The sequence below is a fragment of the Lissotriton helveticus genome, chromosome 9 (assembly GCF_964261635.1).
Source record: "Lissotriton helveticus chromosome 9, aLisHel1.1, whole genome shotgun sequence".
In the NCBI taxonomy this organism is placed as follows: Eukaryota; Metazoa; Chordata; class Amphibia; order Caudata; family Salamandridae; genus Lissotriton; species Lissotriton helveticus.
Genome location: NC_136070.1, coordinates 598,405,589 through 598,432,675, shown reverse-complemented (window position 1 = coordinate 598,432,675; position 27,087 = coordinate 598,405,589). Strand labels below are relative to the sequence as shown.

The 27,087-nt window shown below is 40.2% G+C and overlaps 1 protein-coding gene across 4 annotated transcripts in view; it reads right to left on the bottom strand.

Annotated features, from left to right (window-relative positions):
* The window catches only part of DAAM1 (dishevelled associated activator of morphogenesis 1), a 652,790-nt gene that overhangs the window by 137,609 nt on the left and 488,094 nt on the right, over nt 1-27,087 (bottom strand). For all 4 annotated transcript variants that reach the window (XM_078660609.1, XM_078660607.1, XM_078660610.1 and 1 more), the window contains 10 exons: nt 13,720-13,814; nt 12,061-12,394; nt 10,720-10,830; nt 10,361-10,464; nt 10,198-10,264; nt 8,026-8,143; nt 6,854-6,992; nt 4,145-4,203; nt 2,614-2,801; nt 385-681 (listed from right to left, as the gene is read on the bottom strand). In XM_078660609.1, coding sequence (XP_078516735.1) covers nt 385-681; nt 2,614-2,801; nt 4,145-4,203; nt 6,854-6,992; nt 8,026-8,143; nt 10,198-10,264; nt 10,361-10,464; nt 10,720-10,830; nt 12,061-12,394; nt 13,720-13,814 — 1,512 coding nt within the window. The remainder of the gene's footprint in view (nt 1-384; nt 682-2,613; nt 2,802-4,144; nt 4,204-6,853; nt 6,993-8,025; nt 8,144-10,197; nt 10,265-10,360; nt 10,465-10,719; nt 10,831-12,060; nt 12,395-13,719; nt 13,815-27,087) is intronic.

The window sequence follows — 27,087 nt, the reverse complement described above, 5'->3', positions numbered from 1 at the left end:
CCTCTCAATGGGGTTTTAGCAGTCTAGAGAACTTGTGAACCAAAGGTAGTGAAAATGTGGTTTTGCTATGCATGGTTTATCTTGGGTTTTAATAATTTATACAGACTAATGCCAAGTTGGAATTATTAATTTCTTCTTTTTAACCAATACGGATACATAGCCATGACTCTTTCTACAGCCATTAATGTCATTCCTATTCTTCAAAGCCCTAGTGATATATCAGAACACAAAGTACCATAGGAGTGAGAATGTAAATGGTACAGTTTTGCAGTATTTTTGCCAGTAACAGCAAGCTTTAGAAATAATCTCTTTTTAGAACACAGACGTGTTCATGGCATCTAGAACACACATCCCCTGCATATAAAACTTGCAAGACAACCTTACCTCTGGCAACTTGGACCAGTTAAAGGACTTCAGAGGGTTCGTAGGCTGTGGTATATTTTTCTTTTTAAGGACTGGGCCCAGTGGTGCCCCTGGTGGTGCAGTGAATCCTCCCAATGGAGGTGGACCAGGGGGAGGAGGTGGACCACCAGGCGGAGGTGGTGGTGGCGGTGGAGGTGCAATCATCCCACCAGGTGGAGGCGGTGGGGGAACAAGAGGTAAATGACTGCCTGGAAAACCTGATGGCAGGGGCCCCCCTGGTGCACCAGGTGGTAGAGGTGGCCCTCCAGGAATTGGTCTCTGAAAAACAATAACAAACAAATGCTCATTGTCATCATGCAACAACATTGATACAACTACATTTAAAAACATAAATCTTCTTAAAAAGGACTCATCTCAGGAAAGAAAAATAACTGCTACTTACAAAGCATACGGTCTTCTGGTCTGTTTTGTGAAATGTGCGGCAGAATGCCTGCTAGATAACAGAGGCAATGCATAACAAGTGAACGATTCCTTTCATAGAGTTATCTGGTTAATCCAGCTTTCAATTTGTGCCCAAAAGTACACAAAAAAGAAATGGGTGGGGTGGTTGAATTAATCTAAGCCACCGGTAATTACTCAGACCGCAACTCAGTCCATCGTGTATTTGTCCACAATGCTACCTCAGATTAGACTCAAATCATTAGATGCAAATTTGCCAAGATCAATTTCTAAATTAAAACCATTATCACTTCTAAGAGCCTGCCATTCACCTTTCAACCAGTTCAGACTGCAATTTAGAGCTTACTGTGTTTTTTGTGACCGATTCTGAAAAGTTTGCAACCTATCTCCTTGCAATGGGGTAGTAAACCTTTATCTTTTATGATTGCTTTCAAACAAGTTACATACACTTGTAATAGTCACAATAATGGCATAAACATATACCCAATTTAAATTCTGTGTTTCTATGTCTCATTTTTTCAAAATTAATTTTCAAATTTAAAAGGAGAGTCTGCCACCCATGAAATGGGAGAGTTTGGCAGCTGGTGAAAAAGGGAGTGAGCCATCTTCTATGGAACAGTGAGTGTCTCTACTGAAGTTGAATTTGATACTCAATCTGTGGAAAGAGATTCAAGGGGAGAGAATGGTTTGACTGTTGCATCAGAAAGGCCTTGGCATTTTTTGCAGTAGGGGAAACAGAGACAAGTAAAGCTCAGGGGTACAACCAAAAATCAATTTTTCCCATACCTTCCTGAACTTAGGAGATGAAAGGCTGCTTTGCTAGTGAAGGTATTGATTGCAAAAATAACAGGGAATGAATTGGCTTTTTGTGAAAAGGTTCAAAGGTAAGAAACATCAAAGAGTGTTGCCAGTAGCAGTAGTTGAGGTAAAAGCAAATTTTACTAAGCATTTATAAGCATGGAGGCAGCAGATGTGGTTTGGCTGGCATCAAACTATAAAGAGGAACCATCCTTGGAATAACAAAGCCAGCACCACTCTAGAAATTGGGAATAAGCAACTTTGAAGACCCATACCCACCACACACCACCACAAAGAGCATAGGCACTCATTTAATGCAGAGAAACCTTTCCATCAAACAAAAAGGATTCACAAAGTATGGATACAACTGTGTCCAAAGGACACACCATTGGCAAGAGGGGCCAAGTTAAAGTGAGCAACAACAAAAAAAGGGGAAAGGCTAGTCAAATTTGCCAAAAGGTGATGGAGGCCTGCAGAGGCTAATTCTATGGACTTTCATTTGAAATTGGTACTTGGTCCCCACTGCTGCATAAGCCACGAGTGGATCAAAGTATAGTGGTTTTCCCAGTCATTTGTACAGCTCTGGTATGAAAAGGGAAATCAACTCAACTATGGCCTACTTCATCGACAAAGACTTCTAGAACTTTTTGGCGCTTCTCTGAAATACTGTGCTGGTGTCCTCACTGATATAATTCAGATAGTACATATTTAAACGAATGTAAACGGAATACATAGTGGGGTTTCTCAGCATTTGACAGCTGAGTTAATGAGAGGCTCAATAGAGTCCTTTAACTTGCGTTTTCAAAATGTTTCAGGAAAAGGAGAAAGTATATCCAGATTTCAGGACAACTGTGTTATAACAGACTCCACTTTTAGAACCAACATTTGTCACAACTCTAAAAATGCTGGAATCAACTCAAAAATTCATTAGCGTTGGGAGAGTGATTCATACTCAAAGAATCCAAGCAATGCAAACTTTACAAAACCACTTACCCGACTGAGCTCATGCACTTGTGCAGTGAGATCTACCACCTGCTGCTTGACCTGCTTGTGCTCCGTGGACTCCTTTTCGAGCTTCTCTTTCATTTTATTGAGGGTCTGCATCATCTCCTCCTTCTCCTGGGTCTTGGCATCACATTCTCTTTCTTTCTTGTCAAACTTTTGTTGCAGCTCATGGTGCTCTAAGTGGGGAGGAGGTGCGTTTGCACACAAATGGGATTAGACGAACATCCTAAGGTGCAGTGAAACATAACATTACAAAAGTATCTCCACAAATATTGAATATTTAGTTACTCTTTAGGATGCATAAAGCAGCTTTATGATGTTAAATGATTAATTATCTTTGCTGCATTTCACCAGCATGGACGTCCATACGGTACTGTTATGGTGTTCCAACTTACTCCATCAGTGGTTCTTCACCTTGTGAGCGTGCCCCATACACCAAAACTGGTGTTGCAACACTCATTGAAGATGCCCTGACTAACCAACCCGGAGATGTCAAGTCATATCAGATATTCCCTGTGGTAAAGTGGCATTCAGTGCGGTAGAAAGCCATCATAATGGTTTCTGGTATAAAGAAAAAATGTATGGTACAGATCCCTTGGTACATGCCAGGCCACAAAGGAGGACAGACATGGTACTGAGCAGAAGGATTAAATCCACCTTTAAAAGGAGTGCGAGCACCCATGGCTATAACCTCCATTTAGAGGAAACTAGAGCAGAAATTAGAAGTACAGATTAACTGACAACCTACACAAATGAAATCCCCACCCTGAAATGTAAAACCCAGCATCAATTCTTGATATGTAAGGTAGACGGACAGCAGTCCTTGGGGGGGATGCTGAAAGTTTGGAACGTTATTGGAAGGTTGTTCTCTATTGTACTCCTCAGGAAAGTGTAGGTCATTGTTTGGGAGATCTTTGCTGTGGTGTACCTAGAAAGGATGGGGAAGGACTGTACTGGAGCCATAGGAAAATGTCTGATGGCTACTCTCTCCAACTCCTTAGTAAACGGGCCATAGTCTGAGCACCTATAGAAGATTTGAGACCCAACAGTAAAAAAACAAAACAAAAAAATCCCAATTTCCATATGTCAACATGTACCACTCAAGAGCATACAGAAATTATGAATAACTATTATTGACAAGTCAAGATATTAAGAAATACTCAGTGCGCTTCTCATACAACATTTCACATTTGAGTTCAAAATGAGTTTACGAATAAGCCCTTTTCTTGGACTACATTTAACTCCCACACCAATTTATTGTTTTGACCTAATCTTTTAAAATCCCTTTTTGGATAACACTAATTGACCAATAGTTGGTAAGGCATCAACAATGAAAGCATATATCCCTGTACACTACTCAAGTGCACTGTTTTACCTTCAACCCAGTGACTAAGGGATCTATGCATGCAATAATGTGAGAAACTTTATAAATTAAATGAATTTGGTTAATGGACATCAAAAGAAAAACCACTCTAAATATGAAAAACTCCAGAATAGCACTATTAAATCTATGGTTTACCTTTTCTCATCTTTTCAGCCTGTTCTTTCCATTGTTTGACCTCATTTTCATTCACAAGCCTGCACAAAATTGTTATCAATTAATAAACGAACCTTCATAACACAGCTCCTAAAAGGATCACAAATATAAGAACAAAGATCTGGTACAACATTTTAAAGAAATAGACCTCTGCAGCACTAACTTTTCAGAGACCCATAAGACTGACATGTGATTTGCTTGAGACCCAATATGTACAACCTACCACATTTGAAGCCCTGTTACCATGACTTTTACTATGTCGATTCAATCCTGAGGTGACCAAGAACAACAGCGCCCAGAGTGCACTAGGTTAGGGGAAAGTAAAAAACTGGGAAATTATATCCAGTATAAGTTGAAGCTTTTTACTGGACACTTGGTGGCCATCATATTGGACGTTTCTCAGATGTTTTTTTTTAACAAAGAAATGTATTTTAATAACACAGACATCACTACCATTAAATCAGTTTTGAGGTCTCAACCTTATGGCTCCAAAGATGTTCTTCGTGAAGGGTTGGGCACGCAGCCTCTATGGGGTCCTCCCTTCTAGAGATGTGACGTGCTTCACCCTTAGATATGGTTCTTAGAGGGTAGGACAGTGGTTGACTGAGACGGCTTCCTCCTTACAAGCACTGGGTTTTGCTCCTCCTCCTACGGGTATAGGTATCAGAGTTTTAAAGTCACAGCTCTGTATACCACCGCCTGGTACCTATTCATGACCCTTGTTCTCGCATGGAAAAATGTACTTCAGGTGGTGGCAGGCTCTGGACGTGTGCTACTTCTCACACTGAAGCACTCATCTGACTTGAGGGAAGAGCTCTGCATGGCACAGTCCGCGGGCTTCATAGAGAGAACACGAGGCCCCATTGAGATCACAACAACCACTTCATAAATAACCGTACTTGCTTTTGAAGCCATTGCAACAACCCTTTTGTCACAAATACCTCTCAGACTGGATGCAGGAATGAGCCAAGCTATAGTGGCACCATTTAGGAAGAGGGTAAATAACCACGGGACACCCACTAGCCATACGGAACCCTTATCAGATGGGGAAGGCAAGACTGGGAACAGCTATGAAGCAGGCAGGAGGAAACACTCTGGGAGATGGCAGCTGTGTGAGCTGAACGTCCAAGGAACCCTCACAGTCAGTCGAACACTGCCCTTTCATAGACTAGCAGGTAGGACCAGGTGAGCGGAGGGAGACAGATCAGACAGGAAACTACGACAAAGACTACAGCCTAAATGTTACTGCAGGGTTCTTTTTCCATGCTACAGAGTCATTAGGTTTCAAGAAGATTGCCATTTTAGGTGATGGGAAACCCCTCTCAAACCAATAGGATTACATATCTAATATTAGTGCATGTGCTAATCATTAAGTCAGTCTCAAAGTTGTGGTCACCTTAAGTAAGGGTAAACTCCCTTTACCCTAGGTTTTTGTGGAATTTTAGATGATTTAATACAGATACTGCTGCATCATGTTTCAACTGCAGGCTATCTTAGTTCATAGGCAACCCCTCCCCCCACCATTTCCCTCCGAATCAATAGGACTTCAAAACAAGGAATATTTAGTAGAGAAACAAACATTTTGCCCAATCAAGATGAATAAGAAGGAAGATGAAAAAAGTGGCAAAGGCATGGTGGTAGAGCCAAAGCTCCCCCATGCTATATTGCTCTCTGAAAATCAGACCTGGCAGACAGATGTACTCTCAGGCCAGACCTAAAACAATCCTTCGAAAAAAGAGAGCAAAAACAGAGGCAATGCCCAAAACATTGGTGGAGCATCAGAAAAAGCCTTAGTGGATCCTACTTATCAGTAGGAAAAGACGAAGAGCTGGGCTAGGGCGATTGGTGACACAAAGGTATTGACAAATGGTTGATGCCCGGTGGGTGGGGGGGTGGGGGGGGGGGGGGGGGAATGCACACTTTAGATAACCTGAAAAAGTTTTAAGAGTGACTGCGCAGGCATTCCCAGTCAGGTGTAAAGGAGGGAGAGACAAATGTCAAAGTAGTAGTGAAAGGATGTCGTGGAGAGTGATGTAAAACATTGAACGTGCACATCAGCATTTAAACCCAGGACATAAGTGATATGGAACCTAAACAATAATAATTTAGTAAGTGACACGTCTGCACTAAATTTAAAGTAAAAGAATGAACAAGAGTGTGCTAACAATAAACATGGGTATAACAACCACCCTTATATTAGAGGCAGAGTGTGTCAACCTACAACTTTAGCAAGTTATTTAACAGCAACCAAATAGATTTCCTTACCTGTCATAGCTATGGAAGAGTAATAATTATTCTAAGTGTATCTGCATTTTACCACTTTCAATTAAATGCATGTAACTACAATAAAATCACCACCTTTCCAGGCACTCAGTATAGAATGAGGATCAATGGCATGTTCATAAGATCTTTTAAATGTATTTTCATATCCATAAACAATAACTTTGAGTTTATAATGATTTTTATAAAACATTTTTATTAAAGCTCAATGTTAAACATAACGCCATCAATTAAGTGTACCTACCGATCAGGAACTATATAACACAACTGGTAATTATTCAAATGTGTCTAAGATTACCTTTAAAGCTTAGTTTAAATCAATTTCAACTATTTTGAAGGCTAGCGTAAAAGAAATGTCAATACAGATCACATGAACTTATTATTCATAATAAAACTGACCAGGACACTTACATTCTGACAACATTCTTCACGTTGAAGTTTTCTAGAGGTGAGAGATCGGGGTCTTGCCCTTTATCATTTTGAATTACAATCTGCTGAACAATTCTGTCTAATAGCAGCCAATAATGGACCGTGTTTCCGCTCCTTTTATCTATAAAGAGTGGGAGAGTTACAGAATAGCATGCTAGAAAACAGGACAAGAAAATACATTTTATTCAACCTTAAGGATATACTAATATTAGCTCAGCCACTCAGAAGGCTTAGAATAATGGAACCGGACAGATACAGTCTCTAAAAGTAATAGCATGTGGCAGCTTATTTTGTAGAACGACAGGAATAGGGCGCCCAATCCTTAAATGAAAAATACGTTGTGGCACATAATTTAGAAGCACACACACACATGCATGGGCCAAGTCACTAGAAACAATAATAAATCGTAAATGTATGTTAAGGAAAAAAGTTACCCCCATGATCACTTATGGATATTACTTCTACTACAGGTTTCCTACTAAAAATAGGTCCTCAGTGCACAAATGAGTCTTTGGTTGAACTGCCCTTTGGGTTTGACATCCTCAACTATGCATATTGTTTTGTGCAAGGGTGTACTGAATACAAAAAAGAAACAAAACCAGCCTAGGCATGAAAAATGCATTACTAAGTAAAAGTGAAAGCTAATGAAGTTATTTTACATTTCATTTGTGATTGTAACATAACTGTTTAAATAAAAAGCAGCTTTAAAATGAATCGAGATTTATCGCTAGAGAAATGTTTTGCGGTCCCAGGTGGGATTTTCTGTGGCATCGGATAAACCAGATAAAAGAAAACTCTGGCATGGGTATACATCATAGTAATTGGACTTTCTTATTTTACTCATCAAGGATTCGCAAGTTACTGTCCCTTGTCCACCCACAGGAATGTATTTACTTCAAGCATAATCAAGTATTAGTCCAACAGTATTTGAAACCGATACACTTTAGAGGAGTACGTGCGGCACATAGTTTGCGGGAATAGACATATATCAGATTAAAATATTAAGCAAAGATGTATGAAACAGAAATCAAACAAAACAAGTACAGGCAGAGCCTGGTCCTATTAATACTAGTCTCTGTATCCCTCCACTTAAGATCATGCACTAGTAAATGATCCTGGGACATATAGTAACCTTTAAAACGTAATATACTCACAAGGCATTTGAAGACAGTGATGAAGTATGGACATAAAGTGCGGGTATGACTCTGTGTGCGTCAGCCTCTTCCGGATGAGCTCAAACAACTGAGTCGCACTTTTTGTGTCAATGTGAACCTAGGCGATATAATCAAAGCATAGCTCAAAGCATCAATATTAGGATCAATTTACAACATTAACACCTTCATATGCACATGAAAAATAATACAGATTAAACAGGTATTCTGAACTGCATCCAGTAATTGTCTACGTTAGAAGGCCCCAGACTTGCATAAAAGAAAACATCTTCAATGTGGAAAATAATAGGCATATGACGCAGACATTAAATATGTTCTAAATTGAGCCAAAACACAGAACTTTCACATTTCTGTGTATACGGTACTGTATATACAATTATGTATACAAAGGTATGATGCATTTCGGTACACAATGCCCTCCTCTAAGACACTAATATACCACATAAATGTTTAAACTACCTCCGAATATTATTACATATGGAGAGCGTAAACTATATATTTATTGAATCAACATGTGCCCGTGGGCGCCTTCTTTACAAAATGTGCAATATAAACTGGCGGAATTAAGTATGATGATGGCTTTTTAGTAAGCATTACAGATGGATAAAAGAAACCATGGGCAGTTTGATAACATCAGCCAAGACACCTAATGCACGTATCCAATTGTCTAGTTATCATAACTACATAAAGCTAAAGCAACAAAAAGTACCTCAAAAGAAGCCACAGATGCTGAGGTAATGTAATGCCTTCTGCGAAACTAGAAGTAATGCCATGGCAAATGTTTTACAATACTTAGTAATCAAAGAAGAGCACGAGGCAAAGAATCCCATAGATCTCTGGTGTTTTCAATACTGTAGATTCTTTCACCAAATCTTGGATCCTACAAAGGCACCCTTATAGAGTCCCACTGAAATGCCTTACTAACTTACACGCTACCTCAACACAACTCTAATCATGGCACCAAACACAAGTTCCAAGTAGCACCTTGTAATTATGAAATTGCTTTAAAAAAACTATAGAAATGAAGCAAATAATCAGCATCACTGTTATTTGGAAAGGAGAATACACATGTTTAATGGAATAACAATTGTTACACAGTGCGCTTTAAGCCAAGCAATACAGCAGATTTTGCAGAACAGATAAAGGAGCTGGTAGTAGTCACCATTTCACTTTGGCGAAGTGGATAGAGAATATGCTTCCTGCCACACCCTTTCTTAAGATGCGATGGGTGGGCTTCTGCAGTTTATGCAGATGGGAGTAGAGAACATAAACAAGTGCAAGAACTTCCTTTTGAAGTATTAAATAGAGAATGTGACCCTTACAGACTACTTCTCAACCAAGCATTATTGGCAGCCAGACACAAGGTCATACTGATGACTTTACCTCCTGATAAGCCCCATAGGTGCTTGCTAACAGGGTTGATACATCAACAACTTTTGATCAGTGGGATTGAATTTTTGAATGAATCATTGAGAATTCAATTGATAAACCGACTCATGCTCCAGTGACTTTTTCAGTGTAGAATGCCACACAATATCAAGGATAGTCAGTTTCTTTATCCGCACTAAGCCACCAGCTTTGTGCTTTACTAAGTGCACACTTTGTGCAGATTTATTAACGTGTGCTTCTTGAATTTGATGACTGTCATCCACTATGATACAATGTTGTGGTATGTCAGATTTCCCATTTGTTTGTGAATGCTTCTGACTGTAGTTTATGTCAATAGACACAAACTATTGTAAATGGAATATAACTCACTTTCATGAACCTTATATATAGAATATGCCTTGGGAGTTATTCCAAGACAATCATTGTCCTATTTATGTTTAATCCTTCCATACATGGCATGCTGCTAACTATAAAAAGCTCTGAAGTTGTGCACTTCAGTTTCACTAGTGGAATCGTTCTGAGCAAAATACAGACCAATCATTTGTTATAAGGTGATCAATCATGTCTTGCAATGGACTGCAAGAGCAGAGGAATAAAGCAAATTTACTAATCATGGTGATTTGGTGGTTTTGATTACCCACGCTCACATATAAATCCTCTTCGAAACACGGCAAACCTAGTCAACCGGTCTACCCCATCTCTCCAAAACAAACATAAAATACAAAACATCCCACCTCTGTTAAGCAGTTCTAGTCTCACACCTACCAGTTCAAATCTTTTGGCAAATTCCAGTTCATCCTCATTTCGGAGCATTTCAAAGAAGTCTAAATGTCTAGAGAAAGAAAATCACGGTTAACAATAGGCCCATTAAATACTTCTTACAGAGAACCTGTAAAGAACCACCCATCTAAAATGAGAGATCACCAACCTGTCTAGTGTTGAGTTTTCATGTTCACGGAGTTTGTCAATAACTGGCTGAATTCCTAGCATTAGAAATTCATACCGAAGATGAAGTCGGAAATCCAGACTTTCCTACAATTACAAGTTTGACAATTATAAATCTCTAAAACTAAATACAAAAATGACTGTCATATTTAAATCCTTAAGCACACTCAATGTGATCACATGCAAGGGACATCACAAAAGATCAAGGGGACACGATAAGGGATAGACCTGGATTAGACAAAGAGAAGCTACGTGGAAACAGAGGGCAGAGTAGTTCTGGAGGAAGAGGTCAGATTCTTTAAGTGGGCTGAAAGACTCAAGAGAAAAACATTAAATACTTACGACTCCTGCTCCTTGGCTTAGAACTGCATTTATAAAAGACATGATCGCTGTTTTGAGATTCACTTCATCTCGATATCTTCCAGTACTCCGATCCAAATCATTTATAAGCGTCTGACAAATGAATACAAACATGTTACAAGGGCATATCACTCAAGGAAAAATGGTGTGTTCTTAATACATCCTGACAAAAAACTATTTTCTTTACCACTAGCACTTGCTCTTATTGAGTAAACAATAAATAAACAATTAAATTAAAAGGTTGAAAGAGGAAACAGTAACCATTCATATGAAGAACATCAACACTTTGAAAAATTGTAATACTGGAGTATCACAAAATAATAGATAAACCAGTGTTAGTAAATAGGTGTTAAAGTTATAATTACCTTCTGACTTTTTTAATCCATACATTTCCACAAATGGAATCTACAAAATTGCTGAACCACCAACTGTTATTTAACAATTAGTTACAAGATCAGATATTCAGAAAACAACACTTTAAGCAGGACAGGAACATTTGGAATACAAAAATTTCTAAAATGTAAATCGCAGGGTCTCTTGAGAAATGACTGCTCAGACCTGGCGCAGCTGGTATGCCTTTGTGACCACAACACAGCTTTTCACTTCACTCAGGTTTTCAATGCCTGCTCTTAGTACATTCACAGCTTGGCACACTCAGTGCGGGAAAGCGTCATCTCACAGTCCCTCATTTGCAGACTTGAGAAGGCCCTTACTAATGCTGAATGGTGTAATTAAAAGAGTATTTAAACTGCAGTGACATGAGATGCCAAACCAATAATATGCTTTACTATCAGGACCATCACTTCTGGGGTACTTTGCTTGAACAGTCTGTGAATGTAATCAAAGTACATTAGAAACATTACTGTATTGTTCACTATTTTCCTTCAAGATGTTGCATAATTTGTTACCAAGAAAATAATGGTAATGTGACATTCTATCAAAGTTCGTGGTTCTAGTTTCTAACAACAATGAACAAGCATACATAGTAGGGCTTAATCCTTCTCTGATGCTCCATTCTGAACCCCCTCAACTCACAGATATGTGGTTACCATGCTGAAAGTTCACGTCGGGGACTCGGGTATTAAATAGGAAAAACTGAGTTTTACGCTATGTGCATTTCACTTACCACTCACAATGTTACAGAAAACAGACAAAAAAAGACTGTGCTGCTCCTTGCAGTCAATGTTTATTTAAAGTAAACAAAAGCATTATCCTTGTGGGAAAACATGAATAGCAAAGATATGCCAAGACACCAGATTATAGACCGTCTAGCGCTAAGTGAAAAGAAAGAAGAATTTGACAATAGAGTACAGTGTGCAGTACCTGAAAGCGTGTCCGCTCGCTTGCGTACTTCTGGTAGTGCAGCATAGACTCCAGCACCTTCTTGTGACCACCAGGAACCAGGCACACAGCGCCCAGGATTTCCAGCACTGCCACTTTAGTCTTTATGTTTTCCGTGCTCAAACTCTGAGCGATGACGTTAATGCTCGCTGAATGAGCTAAAACATGGGCCCGTCCCTGAGAGTTATTCATCAGAGCCTTTATGCATCCGATGAGAGAGGTATGTATTCGAGACTCTGACGTCTCATAGTCCATGGTTTGCAGAAAGTTTAGAATGCAGGGCAAGCCATCCAAATCCATGAACCTAGTCACAAACCTATCAAACAGAAAACAAGATCAAAATATGAGGTCATCATAAGCTACAAATGCACCTCTCTTCATACTTTTTGTGTGTGTCCAGAAACAATATTTGGCCTGATGGCAATTCTATGATTAATGGTGACATTATTGTATTAATCCCTAAACGGACCTTACATAGAAGTATGTAGGGGTGTACATTTAAAAATGTACAGTTTGAGTTTCTCAACTCCATTTCCATCACAAAACAATTATTTTAACCAAATGAATACCCAAACGTTGTGTTTGGTACTATGGTTTGGTACTATGAAGACACAAATTTAGAAATTAATTATAATGAAAGTAAGTTAAATGTGAGGGCACCCCATAACTGCACCGAAAAATTTTGTAAAAGACCGTTGAAGTACAGCTTGGGTCCAAAATAGTTAAACATTATGGAATCCGGAGGTGTGTTTGTACAGCATAAATTATATCACCAACTAGTTTCACACATAGAAGTTGGGTTTCCGTAATTGAGATGATGTGCCATTCTGAATGTACAATCCCTCCCCCCTTCTGCATCACCCTCTGTCACTTTGTCCTCAACATCTCAATTGAATACCAATTTGCAAGTCAGGTTTCCAAACCAAAGGTTTTTCCACATGTTGTCCAGAGCAGTTTCAATGATTCCTAATCTTACAGCTCAGTGCTACATTTGTTGAAAAAACCTTAGTGCCCAATATTTCAATTCAGAAAGTTTTAGAAGAGGCTTTAATAGAATTCGGAAAGGTTTGTGGCCAACGTTATTCCAACTGCTGCTTGAAAGTCAAGCATTGTTTTTAATGATTTGACAAGACTCTTTTTTGGGTCATGGTAAATAGGTCTCAAAACGTAAACTTCAAAATTGTCTTCCTTGATAGCATTACCTCTTTTATCGGGGTCCGCATTTTATATTTGACCACTTTCTAGTGGCAATGCTGCCTTCAATTCTGACCACTTGGTTGCAGAAAAAAAGAAACCTCATTTGCCTGCAAAGGCTTTTTGAACAAAAGAGTGGTTATTACCTATTAAAGAAAACGGGGGTCTCTTAAACATTTAATTAAAGTCTTAATTAGCCTTAGGATATCTGTTGATGTCTGTGTATGTAGGGATCAGTGACCAGTAATGTGTGTTTGCATGTTGTTCGAAAATCCTACTAAATGTCTGAATCAAATGTACTCAACTAAAGTAAATAGTTAACATTCTGATGGGGAAAGCATTTGAGAAACAACAATTTTTGTTCTTAACCCCAATAGCTTAATGGACATCATGTATATTAGAATGACTAATGCTCTTCATTAGGAAAAAAGGTGGTTTAAAAATTACCTCATTGGTTTCGTCCTCAGTGCAGTCTTTAAACTTTCAATTGTTTTATTTCTTTCATCTTCATCCTCTTTCTCCAGAGCCAACAATGTTTTCCTCTGCAAGCATAAATAAGAAAACCCATATTAACCAGTTTCCTGTAATGGTAACACAAAAATATCGGACTAAGTCAAAGTACATAACTGGAGGATAGTTTCTTAATAATGATCATAACTTTTTTTCTAAAAGTCAAAACATTACTATTCCCATTAAAGTTGCATGAAAAGCACTATTCTAGTCACAACACACTAAGCAACCTAAACTGAGATTAGATGTGGAAAATAACACTAAAGTACAAAATAGGGACAAGTTGAATTTCCTTTTTAAGAAGATGTCTTTTTTTTGTATTCAAATCATTTTTATTGAAAGAAATGAAGGAAAAGGAAGAAAGAAAGAAAATGTAAAGTAAAAGACACAAGGTCTCCGAAACATGAAATGAATTACATACAAGATCATAACAAAATCATAGCAAATAAAGGCAGGGTAATACACAGTTTTGTGGTTTACATAAAAACTCATACCATGAGGTCCGAATGTGAAGTCCGAATCTAAAACGAGTGCTACATATACAATGCTGCATATACAATGTCCTTGTCCAGGTCCCTGGATTTCCAATTTCCATTTGTGTCCAACATTCCGTGTACTCATTCGAAATGAGTTCCGTTAGGGATGGTGATTTCACCCTTGTGCCACATCAATTTACATTACAAAGTATATAATAAGTAAACTCCACTTTGCTACAGAATATTACACATAACCATAGCACATCACAGAGGATCAAATGAAAATGATGAAGCATCAAGAGATTTCCAAAGCTTCTTATGGGATGCGCGCCATGGGGAGGAATGCAGCACAGGGTTGTCAGCTCCTCTTAGAAAGGATAACCATTCTTGCCATATCTTAAAGGACACCTCAGAGGCGCTCTTCCATTTACATAAGACTACTTTACAGGCCAGGGTGAGCATAAGGTCAAGCAATTGGCGGTCACATGCATTGACTAGGTTCGGGTTTAGGACACCCAGTAGGACAAACAAATTCCCTTGCAGGTTTGAAACTGAAAATACGTTCTATGCGATCAAAATTTTTCTCCCAATACGTTTTCAGGGAGGGACAATTAAAAAGCATATGGGCCAAATCCCCTACAACCGAGTCACAGTTCCAACACTTAGGGCTATCTCTCAGGTGGAGTTTAAAAAGCTGATCTGGCGTCCAGTACGTTCTGTTTAACAACATGTATTTGGTTTGGGATAATATTAGAGAGACTTTGTTCGAGAAAGCTGTGGTATGAATAGTGTCCCAGTCAAACATCAAGCCCGTAGAGTTGGGTTCCGACTCCCATCGAATCTCACTCCGCCTGTGGGCCTTTCTAGGTAGATGGAGGAGAAGTTTATATGCAGAAATTCCACCAGTATGGAGGAACTACGGCACTCATACATTTAAGGTTAGAGGCAGAATTTTGGTTGTTTGTAGGGTGACTGACCTACAGAAGCAGTTGGATACCCATAAGCATGGGGAAATTCATGTCATTGTCATACCAAATTGTAACTACACATAAATCTACTACAATCAAAGGTAAGCACGTTTTCAGGTAATGAATGCGGAGGGAATACTCATTTTTATGGGGTTGATTAACTTAGGCAGATGTACATTTAAATCACATTAATGCATGCAGAATGTCCAGCTGGAGGAAAAGGAAAACCTGCATGATAAAATATTATGTATTGATGAACTTGGAGAAATGTATGACTGGCTCAGACTTCCAGCAGTACTCCTGGGATCCCTCTGAGAATGCATAAAAAACTAACAAGTTGCTCCTAACATAAGATTAATTATATGGAAGCAAAGTTTTCAATGTCGATGGATTTCAAATCTAATACATGGATGGAGAGAAGGGGCCCTGGGGTCTAAATTTATGGAGCAGCCTTAAAGATAATTGTTCTGATGTATCATTTTTACAAGAAGAAGCCAATCTGAAACTGAATAAGGCAGGGAAAATGTATGTGCCTAAAGGTTGAAGATCTAGTCGTAAAGAACAAGTTATAGTCTAACTTGACTAAATCATAGTGCATCAAACACCTCAAGCAGCAATGAGAATGAATAAAACACCATGTTCGAAGAGGGCCTAGAGTAATCCAGCGGACTCTATGCAACACAAGGGCATCATTGTATCCTTATTTTAGTAGCTAACAGTAAAACAGGGCACCAACTCCTTTCCATAAAACAAGATGCCCCGTCAATATATACACTACCATTTACATGTTTAATTATTAATGTATACCATAGTAAAAAGTGAGTGCAACGCAATACAGATTGATGTATAATATCCAAAACCTGCCTGACACTCATTGTAGAACACAATCTATGCTTATTCATAAAGAGGCAGTAGGATTTATGTAAATTCTGGTAAGTCTGCCTTTCCAACTTAGCATTTTTAAACTAAAAAGCGGCAGAACTGGAGGATCGTAATTAACAGATTTTTGGGTAAAAGTAAGTGGGGCCCTAACCCGAGCAATGTGGTTTGCTTCAGCCACCCTCCTCATCCTAAATAATAAAATGTTATTTGGGGAGCTCTCTGGTGGTGGTGGGGCTTGGCACGTAGTTAAGAGCAAGGTACGAAAGAACGGTTTTTGAATTCTTACCTATTCAGTTGAGCAGATAGGGGATTGTCCTAACATGGAAACTTGAGTGGGTGACAGCCCTTTGTCCTTTTACTCAAAAAAGGTCTGGACACTCTTGGTCAAACGGTATCTCCTCAATAAATCACAACCCTCCTAGGCCAGTCACAAACAGGATCTATGGCGAGATGTTCACTTTTAAAAATGTGTTCATGAGGAAGATTGATCATGTATCCTGAATTAAGCACACCAGATAGTCCTACCTGGTGGGCAACAACCTTAAAAGAAAATAAATCACAGAAATTCTCATCTTACCAATATGCCAATTGCTTGTAACAGCAATAAGTGAATGGAAAACCTTTTCTGTTTGAGGTTACTAATACATGGCCAGCTGCACAGCCCAAAACAGCTGACATGGTACAGTTGCAGTGTTGCGCTATAACTTGATTGGAAATTGGTCAAACATTTACACAACCAATAGTTCACCATTTCTAGCAGTTTCCAATATAAATATTTCTCTTTGAAGCTAATTTAAGAAGGGAATTGCTTTCCAAGAATAGCATTAGTAGGTTTTTCTTTGTGTTTTTGTTATGAATTATCATATGTATTATTGAATTTTTGTTCCTTGAAAAAACAGCTGGTGAGATCACAAGGTTCAGTGGGTCATGGCTCCATTCAATACACTCTTAACAGGTTTGTGTTAGTCAGTCTACACAGTGTGCCCATACCATGACAGCACTCCAAATATTCAATTAGTAAAAGACGCTAAAGTTCACTCCAAGTAGGAAAAAGCTAATATAAAATGTGACATTAAAAACAAAACTCAATGCTCATCAGTTAAGGTCGACGGGCCAGCTGGAAGATATATAAAGAGAGAGATAGAAAGACAAAGAGCTATACAGACCAAATCTCTTAATATCCACTACCAAAAGGGCATCATTTGATTTTTAGGTCGAGCATTCAAGACCTCTTATATGTACTTTAGTATATACTTCTATGTGTATGCACTTTGTGGGCTCTGGAGATCATCCCTAGGACTTGTCTGCTTCCGCTTAAGGACTTTTTTTCCTGTTCAACTGCCTCTATTCAACTGTCTTGATAGAAAACCACCAGTAGAGGTCAGTAAAATACCAGAATTGCTTTCTGCTGAGGGACTTTATTTTTTATGGCAACTGCCTCTATTTAACTTTCGTGATAGAAAAGACCAGCAGAGGTCAGCAAAATACCAGAATCACTTTAGCATTCTCTAGATTCCAGTCCATAGAAATTGTCTACCACGAGCACCCGTAGACAATAATATTTTTTTCAAATCTTTTATTTTCAGTGATATGACCACAGAAGGCCCTGATTTTATATTAAAAAACAGAGGTTTGGACTATACCATTTCCAGCTGAAAGGCAATATTTCTCTCCATGTGGTCCCATACCTGGCATGTCACGCAGTTTGGTGCTTTCTTTCCCTCCATGTTAAACAACAGTAGATGTTTCAGCACCCAGGCTAATGTGCTGCATAGCTAAATATGTATAAGGTCCCAAAGACGAGACCAATTGCATTGCAAATGCTTGTTTAAAGAATTACAAACATACTTCAATTTGACCAATAAAAAAAGTATTTGAAAATACCTTCACCTTGCAGAGACACAAGAGAAGGTGGTTGACCTTATCAATCTCCACGTATTTAAAATAGAAATTTGAGTTAAACCTGCTGAATATCTTTAAGCTTTAATAACGCTGCTTGTAAAAAGTGCCAGATTTTTTGCATCAAGCTTTTATTGGAATATACAGGAAAATTGCACGCAACTGCTTTACATAGAATGCAAATAAAATACTCGCCATGTCAATATAAAAAAGCAAAAATATTAGTTAATCCACGCTAGCAAATGCGTATGTCTACGATTTACATAATTTACAAATTTTTGGAAACCCACAGACCTAGCAGGAGTACACAACAGGGCTTTGGCGGAGCAGGAAAGTGGCAGTCAAAAGTAAGTTGAAATGTCCACATCGATATTTATTTCTATTCTCCTTTCTAACTTCAAATTTGAAACATTTGTCCAATTGCATAAATGATTTCCCCCCTCAACAACATTAAAATTTCTTTCTTTGAACATGCTCTGTTAATATTAAGAATGTTGTTGGTATTATTAATTAATGCCCACAACGTTATGATTTTGTTGGTGTTCCCAACATTTCTGAATGGTATTGTCCTGACAATCACAAGGAATCGACCATTTTCCCGTCTCTCCTCCACTTATAATGGTAGAAAATTACACCTGTCTGGTGGACTTTCCGCTGCAATAAATCGAACCATGGCCCGTATATTTGCACGGATCCTTACTCTGAACCTGTGCCTGTTGTCTTTGAATGCTGAAGAAAGCATCATCAAACACACGTTTTACGGTACAAAATACTCTCAAGTAGATGGAGCAAAAAAGACAACTAAAAAAAGCACAACATCAACATCAACATATTATAACTCCTTCTGAGAGGAAAACCTTGTAAAAATGCATTAATGGTAGACCTTAGTACAATCTAACTTAGCAATACCAATAATTATGGCTTTGGTGCTGTGCCACAGAAAAGGCCTCCTATAAACTCACCATTACACAGCAAAATATAGCAATCACTGTGCCATGTAATATGGGCGACACTCTGTTCAAGTGGTTTAGTTTGAGGCGCTGAGGTCTGTACAAACTCCATGGAAGCCGAAGTGGTGCCAGGAAGGCTGCTAGATGAAGGGCAGTGGATCGAGTTGTGGAAATCTAACCTACCCTGAGGATCAGAAATACTCCCGTCTTTAACCCCTTCCACGCTCATGACGAGCTCAGCTCGTCATGAGTTACGCCTGTCGTACGCTCATGACGAGCTGCGCTCGTCATGAACCGCGGCTTTTCGCAAAAGTCAGCGCACAGCGGGAAAACCCGCAGCGCGCATGGGGTTAATAGAAAGACTGTGAGAAGGTCCCTTGGAGTGGAAAAGTCAGACTCTCATTCCCATGGAAATCATGAAGCGAGACAACATAGCATATAGTCAGGAGGCCCCCACCCCAACTAGAGGGCACTATATAACTCCCTAGCATGCCTCTTGGATCCTCGGAAGCACAGACGAAGAATGATGTGATAGCAGGCCTGGTGATCTTCAGTACCCTGAAGACATTCAAACTGCTCCTGATGATGACTAATATGATATAAGACTGCTGAATCATTGAGTGGTCCACACGAGGACCAGAAAGATCAAAGCTCATCAATGGAGAGTCGGTGTGGTCTGTAGCGTTGTTGCTGGGCTGTGAGGCTATCTTTGTGGGCAAAAATCTAATCTATTCTGAGTGAAAAAGTAGAGGTGCCTTGGGGGCTTCGCTCACTGGTGATCTTGAAAGGCATTTGGGGTCACTGAACGACTTAACGCGAGGTGGAAGCCAGGGGGGAAATTTGGATGACATACAAAAAAGCTGGAATGAGTGAGTGGTCTGACTAGTGACGTAAGGGAGAGTGGCCACGTGTAAACTAACTGAACTGCTCGTCGAGAGCAGAGGTCAGTTTATATATTTTACTGGTGTCTATATTTTGTGAAAGTGAGAGGAGTTTCATCTTACTACCCTCTTACACAACTAGCACCACATCTCGACTATGTGCAGGTCTGAGAGTTATAAAGAAGACAATAAATGCATACTAGGCATTTGGTATGTCCAAAATGTATGCATTTCACACAAGTAAAAACAGCGGAGGGAAGTGTCATTGTTTGAAGACAATGTACCCATTCATTCGGAGTCAAAAATAATAAACAGTCAAATGTTTTTACAGGTCGGAAACAGAAAGTAGTGAAAGAAAAATAACAGTAGGAGAAGTTGAAAGACCTGTTAAGCCTCAAACCATTTTTGCATGTTATGTGTTTTAGTAATGGAGCCAACTGCAGGTTAGATATGTAGCAAAATGGATTTGGGTCTATAAAAGCATGGGAAATTAAAAAACCAATTGAAACAGAATAAAAAAACTAAAAACAATGAAATCACTCAAGGGTGTTATTTTGGCAAGCATTTTTCCACTGATTCTGTTTGTGTGTGCAAGATGTAATATAACACACTCGAGAGAAATACAAAGTGCGCTACTTGCACCCGGTGTGCAAATTTGAAAGCAAATTGCATATTGCACCACTGGAAACAAAAAAATGACAGTCGACTCATTGGAGAACAGAAAAAAAGCACATCATCACAAAGTTTATATATTAAATACAGACTACAGTCCCCCGTGTTTAAATAAACATAGGCTAAGCCAATAGTTCTCGTCCTGGCAAATTGTGCAATGGTTGATTCGTTATTTTCTATTATAAGTATATGCCACAAAAAAGAAAAGAAAACCTAAAATTGGCTGGCACATGCAACATTTATATTTAAATACCCTCACTTATGTGGCGGTTTCACTAATTATGTTTTTAAATATGAAAGCTTTCAATTGTGCCATGTGTTTTTATTTGTGAATGAGACCAGAATAAATCTCTATATAACCAAGCACTCAAGTCACAAGCATCTACAGTGTTACTTAAACACTCATTAACTTCAAAAGGAGGACGACAAATAAATGGAGATCTAACTGGGCATCGGAGGTGCAGGCAAATGAAAGGTTGGTATTTAAAGGTTAATATACATAAAACATAAATCACACTTTAAAGCCTTTTTGCAGTTGGAGAAGATAACTATTATTAGGTGGATTAGAGCAATATTCAGTTTTTGTACAGTCACTCAAAGTGAAGGGAGCCAATGGGTATAAGTGGGCAGGCCCATTGCCCCATGCTGTATTTTGTGGTGGGAAAAGCAAAATGTGAACTACAATTTAACAGACCAATGGATGAAGCCCTCATCCAAAATCCCCTCAAAGTGTGTCTATTATGTATGATTTGTTTTAAAAACAATAGTCTGGTGACATATTTAAATCTGCCTCAAAGACCAGACCTAAAAATAAGAGCAGACAAAGCACTATACCTGTTCAGTCCTATTCTTCAAGCTTAAATGCTATCTGTTTAAGCACAGATCAAGCCCTTAAATGATGAGGCAATTTCCTTAAAACTGCTCTCCAATTAATGCAAATGTACATTTGCAAACTGATAGCCATGCTGCACAATGGCAAATATTAAATATTTTTCTTCCAAATGCATATAAAAAATCTTAACTATTTTGACAGGAGTCTGTACTGATATGCTCTTTTCTATTTGCAAGTTTACAAACTCCAAGTTACTTCGAGGCGTGGCTTAAAATGCTTGAAGTTTGTCGAAAGAAACTCCAAACGTTAGTTTTAAAGCTGCTAACTTCGCTGTATAATAGAACACAATAGAATGAGAACAGGTCTGGAAGAAATATAAACAAAAAAAAGGTTGTTGGCGGGATCAATATGGAAGAATTTTCCCTAAAAGAAAATATGGAAAAATTCGCCTCCATGCGTGGTGCACTACTTCTGCAAGTCTGAAAAAAGTTACACGCTTTGCCCAATTCCACTGGTGACGTTAGAATTTCTCCCCCCCTTAGTTATTTTGTTTTCACAAGTTGACTTTCGCCCACCACCTGCCATTCTTCAACAATTGATGTGAAGAAAAGGTCAGCTGCACTTCAATGAAAAAGGGAGAAGGAGCAGTTGGGGGTTCCCTTTCATTATGTCAACCAAAGCGGTCTGGCATCCAGTGATGCCCTGGGACAGCTGTTGCAACCACAGTGATGCAAAGAAGGAATCTGGAATATGTATTGAAAGATGTCAATTCTGTATAGGAACAAGGGTGGGTGAAACGGCTATATTTTCACGCACCTTGTATTCCTTTAGTTAGGGTCCAGCAGCAGCATTTTACATACCTATATCGACGAAGGATGAGTAAGAGATTAGTAAATCGTTAATCAGTGATTTTTCATGTCACCTTCATATCTCAAGTCTGTGGTAAGCGTCCATCCTACACTGGGGCTTCTGAACCAACTGAAAGCGAAAATGCAGCCATACTTGGATTCAAAGAAGCCTGGTGGAGACAAATTCACCCTTCCCTTCAGGAGAGAAAGAAAGCCTCTGGAAATCCCTACGAGAGCTGTAACGGGCATCCAGAATTTAAAGGCCACTTTTTGTGAGGTAACACTGCACACAATAAATATGAGAAGCGGATACTCAAAGTGGACATTAAGATACAGAGGGGTACAGGTGGCAGGAAGCAAGGGCCATCTCCAGGCTGCAATAGGGCATGCATAATGCTACTTTGGTTGCAAAAACCTTTTTTAGAAGGATCAGTGGCCCAGACAATGGAAAGCCATAGCTCGTAGACAGGAATTTTCATGAGAAAACAATGTATGTTGTCACCTTGGTTATTATTTAGCTGGGTTTCATGATAATGTTTATTATTATTTGGCGTGTTTAAAGATCCTGCAGCATGGCACCCATGTTTAACGGCCCAGTTGAAGTTGCAAATCAAGTTAAGATTTCATTTTCCTGAACGAGAAGGCGGTTGGAGTGTTTCAGTTGTGCCAAGAAGTGAGTTCAGGGAGCATGGGCAGCTATACTCACAGGCATGCCTTCTAGAAGCATGGGCAGATATACTCAGATATATGCCTTCTGGGAGCATAGGCTGATATACTCGAAAGCATGCCTTCTATGAGCATGGGCAGATATACTCGGAAGCATGCTTTCTGTGAGCATCGGCAGATATACAAGGAAGCATGCCTTCTGTAAGCATGGACAGATCTACTTGGATACATGACTTCTGGGAGCATGGGCAGATACATTCAGAAGCATGCCTTCTGGGAGCATGGGCTGATATACAGAGAAGCATGCCTGCTGTAAGCATGGACAGATATACTCGGATACATGCCCTCTAGGGAGCATAGGCAGATATACCCAGAAGCATGCCTTATGGAAGAATGGGCAGGTACACTCGGAAAAGTGCCTTCTGGGAGTATGCATGCTTTCTGGAAGCAGGGGTAGAAATACTCCCAAGCATGCTTTTGGAAGCATGGGCATATACACACAGAAGCTTGCCTTCTGGGAGCATGAGCAGATACATTCAGAAGCATGCCTTCTGGAAGCATGGGCAGATATACAGGGAAGCATGCCTGCTGTATGCATGGACAGATATCCTCGGATACATGCCTTCTGGGAGCATAGGCTGATATACTCGAAAGCATGCTTTCTGTGAGCATCGGCAGATATACAAGGAAGCATGCCTTCTGTAAGCATGGACAGATATACTCGGAAGCATGCCCTTTGGGAGCATAGGCAGATATACTCAGAAGCATGCCTTCTGGAAGCATGGGCAGGTATACTCAGAAACGTGCCTTCTGGAAGTATGCATGCATTCTGTAAGCATGGGTAGAAATACTCCCAAGTATGCTTTTGGAAGCATGGGCATACACTCAGAAGCATGCCGTCTGGAAGTATGAGCAGATATACCCGCAAGCATGCCTTTTGGAAGCATGGGCATATACACTCTGAACCATGCTTCCCGGGAGCATTTGCAGATATACATAGAAGCGTGCCTTCTAGGAGTATGGGCATAATCACTCTGAAGCATGCTTCCTGGGAGCATGTGCAGATATTCATAGAAGTATGCCTTCTGGGAGCATGAGCAGATATGCTCAGAAACTTACCTTCTGGGAGCATGGGCAGACACACTCTGAAACATGCTGTCTGGGAGCATGGGCTGATATACTCTCAACTATGCTTTCTGGGAGCATGGGCCGATATACATCGAAGCATGAGCAGATATACTTACAAGCATGCCTCCTGGGAGCAAGAGCAGATATACTCATAAGCACACCTTCTGGTAGCATGGACAGCTATGCCAGGAACCAAGCACATGAACAGGGCCCGCTTGTTGGGCGATTATTTGCTGAGTGGAGTGAATATGTCTGCTAGGTACAATATGCTTCGTATGGATGTCATTCTTTTTGAGGCACACATTTGTTATTGTAATCAGAGGTAATGGGCAGCCCGAGGGACTCTACATCATAGGATGGAAGCATATTTAATAATCTGATGGTACTGTATTCCTTTGTCTGCTCTTACCGCAAGCAGAGAATAAAAGCTGGCTAGAATAAAACCGGCACTCTTAATGCTGCAATTAACGAAGGGCGCAGAAAAAAAGTTCATTAAGTCCTTGATCCTGTGGGAGTTTAATACACACTATAGTTTTAGGTTCTCAATTAAAAATTGCATTTAAAATCCATGTGGTTCTATTTCTCAAAGACATTACTGCAATTTGACTAAGGTAAATGACTCTAAAGAGTGGGCCTCCGCCCTTCTCCATATTAAGAGCTACTCCTGTTGAATGAAAACATCCCTGGCTACTAATACACTTGGTGTTCTACCAGGGGCCACAGCAGACAAGATTACAATGACGGCCACCCCATGCAAGATTCCCACCAGTAATCACCTCAGTGCATCAAGCATGGTTCTCAGCAGTAATTTAACAAGCATGTGCAATGCAATGCAATAGGTCTAACAGCTGCAGCACTGTCTAGAGAACTTAGAATGAGGAATTACCAAAGGGACCAGAGACACAGTTGCGGCACTGCCTAGAGGGCTAATAATGAGAGAATTACTGACAGTACCAGAGAAGCAGCTTCCTCACTGTGTAGAGGACTTCGAAAGAGGAATCACAGATGAGCCCAAAGAAGCAGCTAGCAGCATTGTCTTGATAATTTAGAATGAGGAATTACCGGCCGGGCACAGAGAAGCAGCTGGCAGCACTGCCTAGAGGCCTGAGAATGAGAAATTACCACTAGGAGCAGAGAAGCTGCAGCTCTGTCTAAAGGACTAAGAAGAAGGAATTACGCTGGCACTAGATAAGCAACTAGCAGCACTTTCTAGAGGAATAAGAATGAGGAATTACCACTGAGACAAGAGAAGCAGTTAGCAGCATTACCTATACAACTTAAAATGTGACCGGAGAAGCAGCTGCAGCACTGTGTAGAGGACTTAGAATGAGGAATTACCGCTGAGACCAGAGGAGCAGCTAGCGGCACTTGCTAGAGGACTTAGAATGAGGAATTATTGATGGTACCAGAGAAGGACCTAGCACCACTGCCTAGAGGACTTAGAATGAGGGATTACCGACGGGACCAGAGACTCACCTGCAGCACTGGCTAGAAGACTAATAATGAGGAATTACCACTGGGAACACAGACACAGCTGCAGCACTGCCTAGATGACTTAGACTGAGGAATTACCGCTGAGACCAGAGGAGCAGCTAGCGGCACTGCCTAGAGGACTTAGAATGAGAAATTACCGACGGAACCAGAGAAGCAGCTAGGAGCACTGGCTGGAGGACTAAGAAGGAGGATGTACCACTGGGACCAGAGAAGCCGCTGCCGCACTGTCCAGAGGACTAAGAATGAGGAATTACAACTGGGACCAGAGAAGCAGCTGGCAGAACTGGCTAGGGGACTAAGAATGAGGAATTACTACTGGGAGCAGAGACGCAGCTGCAGCACTGTCTACAGGACTAAGAATGAGGAAATTGCCACTGGGACCAGAGAAGCAGCTAGCAGCACTGGCTAGAAGACTAATAATGAGGAATTACCACTGGGAACAGAGACACAGCAGCACCACTGCCTAGAGGACTAAGAATAAGGAGTTACCGACGGTACCAGAGAAGGAGATGCAGCACTGGTCAGAGGGCTAAGATTGAGAAATCGCCTCTGGGACTAGAGACACAGCTGCAGCACTGCCTAGAGGATTTAGAATGAGGAATTACTACTGGAACCAGAGTAGCAGCACTGCCTAGAGGACTTAGAATAAGGAATTACTGATGGGGCCAGAGAAGCAGCTAGCAGCACTGGCTAGAGGGCTAAGAATGAGAAATTACCACTGGGACCAGAGACACAGCTAGCAGCACTGTCTAGAGGACTTAGAATGAGAGGAATTAACCCTGGTAACAGAGAGACAGATGCAGCACTGCCTGTACGACATAAAATGTGAAAAATACTGACAGGACCAGAAAAGTAACTGTAGCACTGTGTAGAGGACTTAGAATGAGGAATTACTGGTGAGAGCAGAGAAGCAGCTAGCAGCACTGTCTAGAGAACATAGAATGAGGAATTACAGACGGGATCAGAGTAAAGCAGCTAGCAGCACTATCTTGAGAACTTGGAATGATAAATTACTGACGGGACCAGAGGAGCAGCTAGCATCACTACCTAGAGGACTTAGAATGAGGAACTACAGCAGGACCAGAAAAGCAGCTTGCAGCACTGACTAGAGAGCTATGAATGAAGAATTACCACTAGGACCAGAGAAGCAGCTAGCAGCACTTTTTAGAGAACTTAGAATGAGAAATTACCACTGGGAACAGAGATGCAGCTGCTGCTCTGCCTAGAGGACCAAGAATGAGGAATTGCCACTGGGACAAGAGAAGCAGCTAGTAGCACTAGCTAGAGGACTAATAATGAGGAATTACCACTGGGACCAGACACACAGCTGCAGCACTGCCTAGAGGATTAAAAGGGGGATTATATCTGAGAACAGAGACACTGTTGCCACATTTGTGATCAGATAAAGAACAATATTTACAGCCCGTTTGACAGAAATTTAGCAACGGAGCTCCGAGCAAGTGAAACATAATTAATACTAAAAAGGAAAGACTGGGTGAAAGGGAGCTAGCGAGTAAAGTCAAATTTATAACATTTTAACTTTGGGACTGCTCAACTCAGTGACCCAAACTCTGGAGATCATAAGTGAAAGCTAGGGTGCGAAGAGGAG